This window comes from Oncorhynchus nerka, linkage group LG28 (assembly GCF_034236695.1).
Source record: "Oncorhynchus nerka isolate Pitt River linkage group LG28, Oner_Uvic_2.0, whole genome shotgun sequence".
Taxonomy (NCBI): Eukaryota; Metazoa; Chordata; class Actinopteri; order Salmoniformes; family Salmonidae; genus Oncorhynchus; species Oncorhynchus nerka.
The window spans coordinates 24,087,032-24,100,311 of record NC_088423.1 but is presented as its reverse complement, the minus strand read 5'-3'; the positions used below and the strand labels follow the sequence as shown (position 1 = coordinate 24,100,311).

General features: G+C 43.9%; 1 protein-coding gene across 1 annotated transcript in view; it reads left to right on the top strand.

Moving 5' to 3' along the window:
• LOC115113847 (CUB and sushi domain-containing protein 1-like) overlaps positions 1–13,280 on the top strand; it is a 494,033-nt gene that overhangs the window by 438,404 nt on the left and 42,349 nt on the right. The window contains exons 49-53 of the mRNA XM_029641828.2: positions 1,316–1,504; positions 2,404–2,589; positions 3,137–3,331; positions 5,356–5,529; positions 6,143–6,316. Coding sequence (XP_029497688.2) covers positions 1,316–1,504; positions 2,404–2,589; positions 3,137–3,331; positions 5,356–5,529; positions 6,143–6,316 — 918 coding nt within the window. The remainder of the gene's footprint in view (positions 1–1,315; positions 1,505–2,403; positions 2,590–3,136; positions 3,332–5,355; positions 5,530–6,142; positions 6,317–13,280) is intronic.

The window sequence follows — 13,280 nt, the reverse complement described above, 5'->3', positions numbered from 1 at the left end:
CTCAGTTCTTTATTTTACTCTTATTATTATCTATCCTGATGCCTAGTCACTTTACCCTGCCTTCATGTACATACAGTATCTACTTTAAATACCTCATACCTCTGCACATTGATCTGGTACTGGTACTCTCTGTTTATAGCTCCATTCTTGTGCATTTTATTCCTTTTGTGTTATTTTTACTTATAATTGTTTTACTCTGCATCGTTGGAAAGGGTTCGTAAGCAAGCATTTCACAGTTACGTCTACACCTGTTGTATTCAGCACACGAGACAAATCCAATTTGATTTGATTTTCCGAATTCTGAAACATTTGAACAACAGCACATTCAAAATAGGGGAAAAGCACCATAGCCTTTTGCTATTGTATGGGTGTCAGAGAAGATTATACACCATCCTCTGTCCTCTGAGGCAGTTGCTTTGGATCCAATTTAGGTCAAAGAGTGTGAGGAAGTCAGACTTTTCCAAGTTAGCTCTCATTAGGCTGGGCCCAGACATGTATACCTGCAGGGATCCTTTTGCAAGTCCTCCATAATAGAGGTCAAAGATCCCAGAATGAATTTGGCTGAATAACTGCCATGTCCAGTGACTCAAACAGACATTTCCACCAATGACCAAACATGATGTATAGCTCACAAAGCCCAGTGGCCATGATTACTTTCCATTTCTTTTCTCTCCCTCTGCCTTTTCTGTCACTTTTCTGCTCTCTATTCATTTTAGTCGATCCTTTTGCCATTCCAGCCACTGTGCTGGTTATTATTCCAGTTTGTTTCCACGTTTCCCTATTTTTTCAATTTGCCATCCCTTGTGCAGTAAAAAATGGTTACATTGCATTGAGGCCTGACGTGTCAGAATGAGTGATGGTTTCTGAAGGCTTCAGAATGGCTACCACGGTGCTGTCAGACTGTGTAAAAGGCTTTTTAAATAATGCAGGGATGTTGAACACAGACAGGGTAATACACCTCTGCTTGATCTTTACAAAACTGCTTTGGGAGTAAAGAAGTCTTTACCCAGCCAGGGGATTTTTTTCCTTTCGTCTTTAACAGTCCATTGGGCATTCATCAAAGTAAATTAAAATGATATGCTGCCTGGAGTTTTAACATGTGGTCTAATCACCCAGAACCTAGACTCTTTAGCCCGATTAATGGTTTTAATTTAGGGCAGGGGATTTTGAGAATTCTGGAGAATACTTATGTAATGTCATGTTATACTAATGTAATGTAATATAAAGTACTAATGTATATGTAGAGCATATCGTTAATCATTTAGATGGTGGCATGATATAGAAACACTTAAAATGCTCTTTCTTTTCAATGTAGCTCCTTATTGTAGCATTAATGACCCACCTGGAAATGGAGGGGTGCTTAATCGAACAAGAGAGCGTCCAGGAAGCAAGCTGCAGTACTATTGTTATGCTGGCTACAGGCTAGTGGGCACCAGAAATTCCACCTGCCGGTTGCATCGGAATGGGCTGTATCATTGGGATGCCCCAGCTCCACTATGTCAAGGTAATGCAGAGCTGCGGATGACATTTACTGACTTGAGGGGGATTCACTTTAATCTTATGTCTGGGGGTTCCCTCGTGTCAGAATGTGGAGATGTTTTTGTGTCTGCACAAATCTGGAGGAGTTGTGACTCATTGTCTTTCTCCATTTCTTTTTCTCTTTCTCTTCAACATAACAAGCTACAATTCATGAATATTTCCTAATATCATACTGTAGCTAGAAAATATATTATAATGAGTCTTCTAACAAACTTTGTTCAGAAGTATATCATTGACTGTTATGTAACTGACCCTTTTTCTATTATGTTAATTCGTGTGACAGCCTGTTGCTTTAAGCAAAGGAGATGTATATTTACATAAAGGAATAGAGGATAAGTTGGAGCTAATTACTACTGGGGGTTGTATCTGTACATGCCTGTTTACGAGTATGCAAGGCAATTATCTCTTTAAAGGTACTGTGTCCCCTCATTTGTGGTAAACTACAGGTGTGTAAGTAGCGTACAAAACAATAGAACTGTTTGTGTTTCTCACTAAACCTGATTGTAAATTATAATTTGATTAGATGAGATTGATTGTTCCATTTGCACAGTATTCTGAACATGGTATTTGAATGGTAAATGTGTGTTTAAGCAAATGAATGCCACAATCTTCAAGGGAAATATCTAGTTTCCATAGTACCCTAATAGTTGGATCATACACACTTTGCCTACTTACTCTTTATCCCCTTTGAGATATATATCCACTATAGTCAGAACACTTCACGTTATACCCTTTTCTTAGAAGAGGCCACAGTGTTTACTAATTTTGTGCAATCATTTCTGTAAGTGCTGAGAGTAATCCATGCAGCTGAGGTCATCGTTTGATGAGGATCATTTTAATATTTTAATGTCTTTCCATCGGCAGCTTTATCTTGTGGAATCCCTGAGTCTCCTGCCAATGGTTCATTCCATGGTTTCCAGTACACAGTTGGAAGCAAAGTGAATTACCAGTGCAATGAAGGGTACAGGATGGAGACAAGTCTCCCCACAAGTACCGTCTGTCTAGAGAATGGGACATGGAGCAACGCTGCACATCCACCTCTTTGTTTACGTGAGAAAAATAACCTTTGTTTCTATGCCAACAGTATGATGAATTCCCCTGCCTCATTGAGCCACTGCAGTCAATGCAGGTCTCATTAATGTCCTCCTTAGAGAGTAATGTGGAGCAGGTAACGGCTGAGATGAGAGCAATAATGACTAGATTTTTGCAGTTAGGCACTCACAAAAAACAAATGGTAGGATGCAACCCGCCCCCTCAGGCCTGCATTACCAGAAACACACTAAGCAATCATGTTGGAGTCATTTTGGGACATGACTGTATAAATTACATTTTAATACCTCAATGAATGTGATATATGTGAATACAGTATATATAAAAAATACTTTTATACCCATTATATTTTATAGTTTTATATCATAAAGTGCTTTGGCATTTCTCAGTTTTAACAATAGATACTGGACAGAAATTGATAATGTACATAAGGCTTTTAGAATATTACATCGGCAAATATGGAGAAGGAAATTGAGAAATGTTTCTCTGTCATGTCTGTCTTTTTGTGTGTTCTATTAAATCTGGCATGTTCTCTCTCCCCCTACAGCGATCCAGTGCCCTTACATTGAGAGCATGCTCTCAGAACACATGGTGTGGCGGCTGATCTCGGGGTCACTGAATGAATTTGGATCTCAGATAATGCTAAGCTGCACTCCTGGCTTCTACCTGGGAGGCAGGAGGACCATCAAGTGCTTAGCTAATGGAACCTGGGCTGGAATCCAGGAGAGGTCTACCTGCAAGAGTAAGATACAGACTGTACATCTACCACCAGGCTGCACTGCTTAGAGTTATGGAAAAGTAATAGGAAATAATTATCATAAGAATTGAGCACAAAATAGTTGACATTTTGAGTATTAATAGTAACTTGTTCTAATTCCCGAGAGCAATTTCATTGTCTGGCCAGAGCTGTTGTTCACACTGGCAGTTAACACGTCTGAAATCCTTCCTCTTTGTGGCTCCCAATGTATTTCCGGACTGATGCATTCATAACCTCCAGGATCTGGTGTGGGAGCTGGGAAGTCACAAGGCAGTGTCCAATAATTTGTTTTGATCACAGCCCTCCTATTTCCTCTGCATAGATGTGCTGCGTAAACAATAAACTGTAGTGGCGATGATGTAATCAGGGAAATACGGTCCGGCTAATTAGAGGTCAGAGGGAGAATATAAATATTCTGATTAGCGGGGACTTAATATTTAATATGTTTACATGCCATGGTGAACATTGTAAACGTTTTGACTTGAGGGTATTGTTTGCAGGGGTGCCAGGTAGGTTGTGCTTACCACGGAAAATCCGTCTGGTCCGTCAAGTCTACACCAATACAAAGGACAAAAAAAGTCAGGATGGACATACACTGTTCATAAACCCTTAAAACATTGGAAAAACTTCAAAACAATTGTATTATTTTGCGTGGGTTGTATGACCAACATAAATGATCACACACATAATAATATAACAAACAACTAGCTCTGGTTCCTCAAGAAAAGTCCCGTTCCTCGGGCCTAAAAGGGCCTAAAAGAGTCCAGCCCGGTAAATGAGTTCAGTGAACTCAAGTGACCTTATTCACGCAATATTTGTCCATTCATAAAGTATAGCGTAAACCCAGTCTCAATCATACAATCAAAATGTCAAACTCTTTTACCACACAACCATAAGGAGTATAAAATCTTAGTAGTTTTCAACTACAACTGACCACATAAATCATCACAGTATACAGCACACTAAAACACGGGAAATACCATATGCCTAATAGCTGTAGTGAATTGGCCAGTTAGACAATCCAATCAGCCAACAGATCTCCAGCAGAGAAAGGCCACGAAGAAGGAGAGCACATGAAGGAGAGCAAATGAGACGTGTAGTCCAAAGGAAGCAATGAGTGGGTCCGATCCCGGTTAAACTTGAGACAAGGCTACAAAGCACACTTTTAAATACAACAAAACAAACGGAGTAACGAAGTTTCGGAACTGAGGGTTGAACACATCCTCGTTCGCACCACCATCACAACCCCCTTTTGCGCAGCTGATGCTGGCTATTTCATTGGGAATTAAAGGGGAAGCATTGAGACAGTTCAGACAAATTCAGAGCCGTCACAACATGCAAAGGTATATTGGCCTTGGCTTTGATTGGGTGCGTCTAGGAGCCCCTAATATTTTCTGATCATTCCATGAGTACCTTTTTTACAGGGAAGACAATATGCTGGATGAGTACTCATTTGTATGTATAGCCAATGCACTTACATACTCTGTTTAGCGCCTTATTTTATTCATGTGGTGAACCAGACTGTATTTGAATTGAAAGAAGGTGAATACACACAGTGAGCCGCAGGGCACTGCTCTGCATAGATCCTCAAAAGTTCACCCTCTTTAGTCATTCCACTTGAATCTAGTAGACAAACAAACAAGCACACTGTGGCATACATTAGAACGATATGACAAAACAGAAAGAGGGGTAATATACAGTATAATGACTGTTGGCATAATGGACAGCAATGTGTGTTTACATAAGGTAGTTGCATATTCAAATTATTGTAATATTTACAGGTAATTTGTTAGGGCTGAATCAATCAGCTGCTGTAAGACACATTTCACTTCCCCATTTAGTGTTCTAGAACAAATACACAATACTTGGCATACCGTTCATCCAGGATATCTAGTAACTAGATCAAAATGATTCGCTAATCATTCCTCGTTGTGGAATTTGTTTCCACTCAGGCACAGTGGCGTGCAACCAAGTATAACCCAGTCTCTGATTGTCTGTGTCACTTCCAGTTATCTCGTGTGGGGACCTCCCCTCTCCTCCCTATGGCAACAAGATAGGAACCCTGATTACGTTTGGCGCCACAGCGATCTTCATGTGTAATACGGGCTACACACTGGTTGGGTCACACGTGAGGGAATGTGGGGCCAACGGGCTCTGGAGTGGAGTGGAAACAAAGTGTCTTGGTATAGTATAAATGGTTTTCTAATGCTTAAGTTCTTTCTTTTCTCCTCCCGGACGAGCCCCAAAATTGTATCATCCTGGACGAGTCCCCAAGTTTTTGATCTTGGTTTTCACATCATTATGCCAGAAACACATTAAGATTTCTCAGGACACAGTTGTGTTTACAGTTTCAAACTCTTGAAGGTCATGATTTCTCTTCAATTACCAGCATCCCAAATTTTATATTGATAATTCTATCCATGAGATTTAATCCGACCCCAGCAGTCAACTCCTAAATGTCAGTTAAAAATGAAGACATACCACCCCTCATTATTATCAATTAGATTATTGATTGGATTAAATTATTGAGGCATTTCCCCCAAAAAAGACGTTCATTATTGGGGGAGGGAAGGAGCATATACATTTCTATGTGTTACAGTATATATTTTTACGTGTCAAAGTGACAAATGGTTATTACAGTCATGAGGATATTTTAAAAGATTTGTGTTAGGGAATAAGAAGAAAGTTTACGTAACAAATGTACTTTTTCATGCCAATCCATACTAATATTGGACTATTTTATGTTTTATCTTACTGAAAATATTATGCAAATATTTGGTTTATTCTTCCTTCTAGCTGGCCACTGTGACTCCCCTGATCCAATCATCAATGGTCATATCAGTGGAGATGGCTCCAGTTATCGTGACACTGTTGTCTATCAGTGCAACCTGGGCTTTCGCCTTATTGGAACATCGGTTCGGATCTGTCAACAGGACCACAGATGGTCTGGACAAGCTCCTATTTGTGTTCGTAAGTGCAATAACTTCGTTTTTTTTTTATTGTTCCTATCGATTCTCCCTTAACAATCAGAGATGTACAGGAATTCTCCACCTTCAGGTGGTGGGCTGAAGCTTAAAAACGTGAAGCTGATGGATCCTTGTCAAGGGAGGAGCTGATTTTTCTTTATGACAGTAAAACATTCTTATGATGACTGTAACATTTGTTGTCACCTTCAGTTCTTTTACAATTTCTCAGAAAAAGTATACTTCAACACTGTCTTCTCAGGCAAATTTGCCAAACTGCTGAACTTGGGACCAATCAGAACTCCTGTATATTCTCCACGTGATGAAGGCAGCCAATAGCCTGTTTCTATATAAGATGTAAACGCAGCCTCACATGTGTGATGAAATAAGATAAATATCTGTTTGAGTGCACTTGAAATATTCCATTGGGCACAGACTTCAATTCAATGTTTTCAGTATTCCATGTTGGTTCAATAATTTCATTGAAATGACGTGGAAACAATGTTGATTCAACCAGTCTGTGCCCAGGGGGATGCAGCATGCCATACAAATTGTCTTGATCGTTTGAAGAAGTAACTTCGTTAATCACACGCCAGGCCTGGTATTCATAGATGACTTTGAAACGGCTTTTGTCACACCCTGATCCGTTTCACCTGTCTTGGTGATTGTTTGTACCCACCTCCAGGTGTCTCCTGTTTTCCCCATTAGTACCCAGTGTATTTATCCCTGTGTTTCCTTTCTCTCTGTGCCAGTTTGTCATGTTTTGCCAAGTCAACCAGCATTTCTCCTAGCTTTCCTATTTTTCCCAGTCTCTGTTTTTTCCTAGCCCTCCTGATTTTGACCCTTGCCTGTCCTGATGCCGAAACCTCCTGCTTGACCACTCTACCTGTCCTGACCTCGAGCCTGCCTATGCCCTGGTACTGTTTGGACTTTTACCTGGTTTATGAACTCTCGCCTGTCCCCGATCTGCCTTTTGCCTACCCCTTTTGGTGTAATAAATATCGGAGCTCAACCATCTGCCTCCTGTGTCTGCAATTGGGGCTCGCCTTGTGCCCTTATAGCTTTTGATAAAGTAAGACTGGAATTTATATATACAGCGCATTCTGAAAGGTTTTAGACCCCTTGACTTCCACATTTTGTAACATTACAGCCTTATTCTAAAATGGATTAAATACCATTTTTTCCTCATCAATCTACATACAATACCCCATAATGACAAAGCAAAAACAGGTTTAGAGAATTTTGCAAATACATTATTTTCAATAAATAAAAATACATTTACATAAATATTTAGATCCTTTTCTATGAGACTCGAAATTGAGCTCAGGTGCATCCTGTTTCCATTGATCATCCTTGAGATGTTTCTACAACCTGATTGGAGTCCACCTGTGGAAAATTCAATTGATTGGACATGATTTGGAAAGGCACACACCTGTCTATATACTGTAGGGTCCCACAGTTGACAGTGCATGTCAGAGCAAAAACCAAGCCATGTGGTCGAAAGAATTGTCCGTAGAGCTCCGTGACAGGGTACCAAAATATAATATAAGGTCCCACAGTTGACAGTGCATGTCAGAGAAATTGTCCGTAGAGCTACGAGACATGATTGTGTCGAGGCACAGATCTGGGGAAGAGTACCAACACATTTCTGCAGCATTGGAGGTCCCCAAGAATGCAGTGGCCTCCAACATTCTTAAATGGAAGACGTTTTTTAACCATCAAGAAAATTCCTAGAGCTGGCCGCCCAGCTAAACTGAGAAATGGGGGTGATCCTTGGTCAGGGAGGTGACCAACAACCTGATGGTCAGTCTGACAAAGATCCAGCGTTCCTCTGTGGAGATGGGAGAACCTTCCAGAAGGACAACCATCTTTGCAGAACTCCACCAATCCTCGCTTTATGGTAGTGGCTAGATGGGAGCCACTCACAGTAAAAGGCACCTGACAGCCCACTTGAAGTTTGCCAAAAGACACTTAAAGGACTCTGACCATGAGAAACAAGATTATATGGTCTGATGAAACCAAGATTAAACTCTTTGGCCTGAACTATTTGGCGTGCCAAGCGTCACGTCTGGAGGAATCCTGGCACCATCCCTACGGTGAAGCATGGTGGTGGAAGCATCATGCTGTGGCTTTGGGACAAGTCTCTGAATGTCCTTGAGTGGCCCAGGCAGAGCCCGAACTTGAACTCGATCGAACATCTCTGAAGAGACCTGAAAATAGAAACTCCTCAAACAGTACCCGCAAAACACCAGTCCCAATGTCAACAGTGTAGAGGTGACGTTTTCACGTTTATTGTTTTGTAGTTTGTTCATGTTTGAGTTTTCTGATTAAAGAACCATGAACTATAACCACGCTGCGTTTTGGTCCGCCTCTCATTCCCAGGAAGAAAGCCGTGACAGAATCACCCACCACAACAGGACCAAGCGGCGTGGTGACAGGCAGCGCCAGCAGGAGCAGCGCAATCAGGACTTCTGGACGTGGGAGGAAATCCTCGACGGGAGAGGACCCTGGTCAAAGCCAGGGGAGTGTCGCCGCCCCAAGGTGCAGCAGGAGAAGCGGCAGCAGGAGCAGCGCAAGGAGGAATGGACATGGGAGGACGAGTTGGACGGTGATGGACCCTGGCCACAGCCGGGGGAATATCGCCGCCCCAATGCAGAGCTGGAGGCAGCCAAAGCGGAGAGGTGGCGGTTTGAAGAGGCAGCACGGAAGCAGGGCTGGAAACCAGAGTGTCAGCCCCAAACATTTCTTGGGGGGTGGCACACAGGAAGTATGGCGAAGCCAGGTAGGAGACCTCCGCCAACTTCCTGTGCTTACCGGGGGGCTAGAGACACCGGGCAGGCACCGTGTTATGCTGTGGAGCGCACGGTGTCCCCAGTGCGGGTGCATAGCCAGGTGCGGTACATACCAGCTCCTCGCATCGGCCGGGCTAGAGTGGGTATCGAGCCAAGTGCCATGAAGCCGGCTCTACGCATCTGGTCTCCAGTGCGTCTCCTTGGGCCGGCGTACATGGCACCAGCCTTAAGCATGGTGTCCCCAGTTCGCCTGCACAGCCCAATGCGGGCTATTCCACCTAGCCGCACTGGCAGGGTGACCGGGAGCATTCAACCAGGTAAGGTTGGGCAGGCTCGGTGGTCAAGAGCTCCAGTGCGCCTGCACGGTCCGGTCTATCCAGTGCCACCTACATGCACCAGCCCTCCGGTGGCAGCCCCCCTGCGTGTCCAGAGCCCAGTACTCCCTGTTCCTCCTCCCCGCACTCGCCTTGAGGTGCATGTCCTTGGCCCAGTACCACCAGCGCCGGCACCAGGCCTACAGTGAACCTCGTCTGTCCAGAGCCGCCAGAGTCTCCCGTCTGTCCGGAGCCGCCAGAGTCTCCCGTCTGTCCGGAGCCGCCAGAGTCTCCCGTCTGTCCGGAGCCGCCAGAGTCTCCCGTCTGTCCGGAGCCGCCAGAGTCTCCCGTCTGTCCGGAGCCGCCAGAGTCTCCCGTCTGTCCGGAGCCGCCAGAGTCTCCCGTCTGTCCGGAGCCGCCAGAGTCTCCCGTCTGTCCGGAGCCTCCAGAGTCTCCCGTCTGTCCGGAGCCGCCAGAGTCTCCAGTCTGTCCGGAGCCGCCAGAGTCTCCCGTCTGTCCGGAGCCGCCAGTCAGCCAGGATCTTCCAGAGCCGCCAGTCAGCCAGGATCCTCTAGAGCCGCCATTCAGCCAAGTGTCGCCAGTCAGCCAGGATTTTCCAGAGCCGCCCGTCAGCCAGGGTCTTCCAGAGCCGCCCGTCAGCCAGGGTCTTCCAGAGCCGCCCGTCAGCCAGGTTCTTCCAGAGCCGCCCGTCAGCCAGGTTCTTCCAGAGCCGCCAGTCAGCCAGGATCCTCCAGAGCCGCCAGTCAGCCAGGATCCTCCAGAGCCGCCAGTCAGCCAGGATCCTCCAGGGCCGCCAGTCAGCCAGGATCCTCCAGAGCCGCCATTCAGCCAAGTGCCACCATTCAGCCAGGATCTGCCAGAGCCGCCATTCAGCCAGAAGCTGCCAGAGCCGTCAACCAGCCTGAGCTACCCCTCAGTCCTGAGCTGCCCCCAGTCCAGTTGGGCCATTTAGTTAGCTTTGTTTTCTTTATTATTTTGGTTAGGCCAGGGTGTGACATGGGTGATTTATGTGTTTAGGGTTCTTTGTAGATTTATGGGGTTTTGTTCTTTTAGGTTTCTAGGTAAGTCTATGGTTGCCTGGATTGGTTCTCAATCAGAGGCAGGTGTTTATCGTTGTCTCTGATTGGGAGCCATATTTAGGCAGCCATATTCTTTGGGTATTTTGTGGGTGGTTGTTTCCCGTCTTTGTGTTTTATGCACCAGTTAGGACTGTTGCAGTTTTCACGTTTATTGTTTTGTAGTTTGTTCATGTTTGAGTTTTCTGATTAAAGAAGCACGAACTATAACCATGCTGCGTTTTGGTCCGCCTCTCCTTCCCAGGAAGAAAGCCGTGACAATTGTAGAATAATAGTGAAGACATCAAAACTATTAAATAACACCTATGGAATCATGTAGTAACCAAAAAAGTGTTCTACAAATTGTACAAAATAGCCACCCTTTGCCTTGAAGACAGGTTATAACGCTCTTTGCATTCTCTCATCCAGCTTCACCTGAAACGCATTTTCCCCCACATATGCTGAGCACTTGTTGGCTGCTTTTCCTTCACTCTGCGGTCCAACTCATCTCAAACCATCTCAATTGGGTTGAGGTCAGGTAATTGTGGAGACCAGATCATCTGATGCAGCGCTCCATCACTCTCCTTCTTTGTCAAATAGCCCTTGCACAGCCTTTAGGTGTGTTTTGTGTCATTGTCCTGTTGAAAAACAAATGATAGTGGGACTAAGTGCAAACCAGATCGGATGGCGTATCGCTGCAGAATGCTGTGGTAAAAAAAATGCTGGTTAAGAGTGCCTTGAATTCTAAATAAATCACTGTCAGTGTCACCAGAAAAGCACCCCCACACCATCACAACTCATCCTCAATGCTTCACAGTGGGAACCACACATGCGGAGATCATCTGTTCACCTACTCTGTGTCTTACAAAGACACGGCGTTTGGAACCAAAAATCTCAAATTTTGACTCATCAGATCAAAGGACAGATTTCCACCAGTCTAATGTCCATTTCTGGGGTTTCTTGTCCCAAGCATGCCTCTTCTTCTTCTTGGTGTCCTTCAGTATTGGTTTCTTTGCAGGAATTCGACTATGATGGCCTGATTCACACAGTCTCCTCTGAACAGTTGATCTTGAGATGTGTCTGTTACTTGAACTCTTTGAAGCATTTATTTGGGCTGCTATTTCTGAGGCTGGTAACTCTAATGAACTTATCCTCTGCAGCAGAAGTAACTCTGGGTCTTCCTTTCCTGTGGCGATCCTCATGCGAGCCAGTTTCATCATAGCGCTTGATGATTTTTGCGAATGCATTTGAAGAAACTTTCAAAGTTCTTCAAATGTTCCGTATTGTCTGACCTTTATGTCTTTAAAGTAATGATTGACTGTCGTTTCTCTTTGCTAATTTGAGCTGTTCTTGCCATAATATGGACTTGGTATTTTACCAAATAGGGCTACCTTCTGTATACCACCTCTACCTTGTCACAACACAACTGATGGCTCAAATGCATTAAGAAGGAAAGAAATTCCACAAATTAACTTTTAGGCACACCTGTTCATTGAAATATATTCCAGGTGACTACATCATGAAGCTGGATGAGAGATTGCCAAGAGTGTGCAAAGCTGTCATCAAGGCAAAGGGTGGCTACTTTGAAGAATCTGAAATATATTCCATATGTGTTATTTCATATTTTTGATCTCTTCACTATTCTATGTAAAAATAAAGAAAAACCCTAGAATGAGTAGGTCCTTCCAAACTTTTGATTGTTACTGTATACAGTTGAAGACAGAAGTTTACATACACTTAAGTTGGAGTCATTAAAGCTTGTTTTTCAACCGCTCCACAAATGCTTGTTTAACAACTATAGTTTTGGCAAGCCGGTTAGGACATCTACTTTCTGCATGCCACAAGTCATTTTTCCAGACAGATTATTTCACTGTATTAATTCACTGTATTACAATTCCAGTGGGTCAGAAGTTTACATACACTAAGTTGAATGTGCCTTTAAACAGCTTGGAAAATTCCAGAAAATGATGTCATGGCTTTAGAAACTTCTGATAGGCTAATTGACATAATTTGAGTCAATTAGAGTTGTACCTGTGGATGTACTTCAAGGCCTACCTTCAAACTCACTGCCTCTTTGCTTGACATCATGGGAAAATCAGAAGATATCAGCCAAGACCTCAGAAAACAAATTGTAGACTTCCACAAGTCAGGTTCGTCCTTGGGAGCAATTTCCAAATGCCTGACGGTACCACGTTCATCTGTACAAACAATAGTACACAAGTATAAACACCATGGGACCACGCAGCCGTCATACCGCTCAGGAAGGAGACCCGTTCTGTCTCCTAGAGAGGAACGTACTTTGGTACGAAAAGTGCAAATAAATCCCAGAACAACAGCAAAGGACCTTGTGAAGATCCTGGAGGAAACAGGCACAAAAGTATCTATATCCACAGTACAACAAGTCCTATATCTAGCTAGTGCTCCAAAACCGCCATAAAATGCCACACTACGGTTTGCAACTGCACATGGGGACAAAGATTGTACTTTTTGGAGAAATGTCCTCTGGTCTGATGAAACAAAAATAGAACTGTTTGGCCATAATGACCATGGCCGAAGAACACCATCCCAACCGCGAAGAACGGGGGTGGCAGCATCATGTTGTGGGGTGCTTTGCTGCAGGAGGGACAGGGGCACTTCACAAAATGCATGGCATCATGAGGGAGGAAAATGAGATGAATATATTGAAGGAACATCTCAAGACATCAGTCAGGAAGTTTAAGCTTGGTCGCAAATGGGTCTTCTAAATGGACAATGACCATAAGTATACTTCCAAAGTTGTGGCAAAATGG